Raw genomic sequence first — 1,067 nt, 5'->3', positions numbered from 1 at the left:
GTTATATTTACTTCTTCTTTATTGAGAAATATCAAATCTTGAAATATTCTCAGACATTTCTATATCTAATACCAGCTTGTCAAAAAAAAAAACAATTTTGAATTCCTACATTAAAACATGTTTTTTGAAAATCAAACTAAGAAAAATTTCCAAAGCCTCTTACTTAAATTAAACTTCAGTTTATTTTTGTCTTAAAATCTTAATCTTTTCAGTCAATACAAATATTTCTATAAATTACTGTCGAGTATGTGTTCAAATGAATTATTTATCTCAAATAATAAAAATATTTGGGTCCTGAAAAGGACCATTGGGCAATATATATTGTTATTGCATTGTTAGTTGAATGTTATTAACTTAACCTCCGAAACCGTAGAGGGTGCGACCTTGTCTTTTCAAAGCATATACAACATCCATAGCTGTAACAGTCTTCCTTTTGGCATGTTCTGTATATGTAACTGCATCACGGATCACATTTTCCAGAAATACCTTCAATACACCACGAGTTTCTTCGTAAATCAAGCCAGAAATACGCTTTACTCCACCACGGCGGGCCAAACGTCTAATAGCTGGTTTCGTGATACCTTGGATGTTATCACGAAGAACTTTGCGATGACGCTTAGCACCCCCTTTTCCCAAACCTTTACCACCTTTACCACGACCAGTCATTTTGAATTTATAATTTTAGTACAGATAATACTTGTCTATTCAGACTTAAACAGTAAATAAATTCCACACTAGATACGCACAGTATTTATAGAAAAAATGAACAATAGAAAAAGGTATGAGTAAAAATGCTTAATATAACAAATTACTCAAAAATGGCACTCAAGTAATTTAGAGTGATTGCAGCGACTTTTTACAAGCCTGTATATGACTTTTTTGTTTGTTGACATATCCAACAAACGAAGAATTATACTTATCGTCACTAATTTTTGTCTTTCGTTTTCACTACGTGAAAAGGTTGAGCAGTTGTATGTGATCATTATAATAACTGTCGGTTACGATACTTTAAAATCAGACTTATTTGTTGTATGTCACTAAAACAGTAGTACTAGATTAGCACCAAG

The 1,067-nt window shown here is 31.8% G+C and overlaps 1 protein-coding gene across 1 annotated transcript; it reads right to left on the bottom strand.

Moving 5' to 3' along the window:
* Positions 1-341: 341 nt before the first annotated feature.
* On the bottom strand, positions 342-666 carry LOC119681864 (histone H4). Its single transcript, XM_038095161.1, has one exon. It carries the CDS (start codon positions 664-666, stop codon positions 355-357), a length of 312 nt encoding a protein of 103 aa, XP_037951089.1. The 3' UTR covers positions 342-354.
* Between the last annotated feature and the right edge of the window lie 401 nt (positions 667-1,067).

Source organism: Teleopsis dalmanni, chromosome 2 (genome assembly GCF_002237135.1).
Source record: "Teleopsis dalmanni isolate 2A chromosome 2, ASM223713v2, whole genome shotgun sequence".
NCBI lineage: Eukaryota > Metazoa > Arthropoda > Insecta > Diptera > Diopsidae > Teleopsis > Teleopsis dalmanni.
Note: the sequence above shows the minus strand (reverse complement) of the source record. Positions and strands in the feature narration are given on the sequence as shown.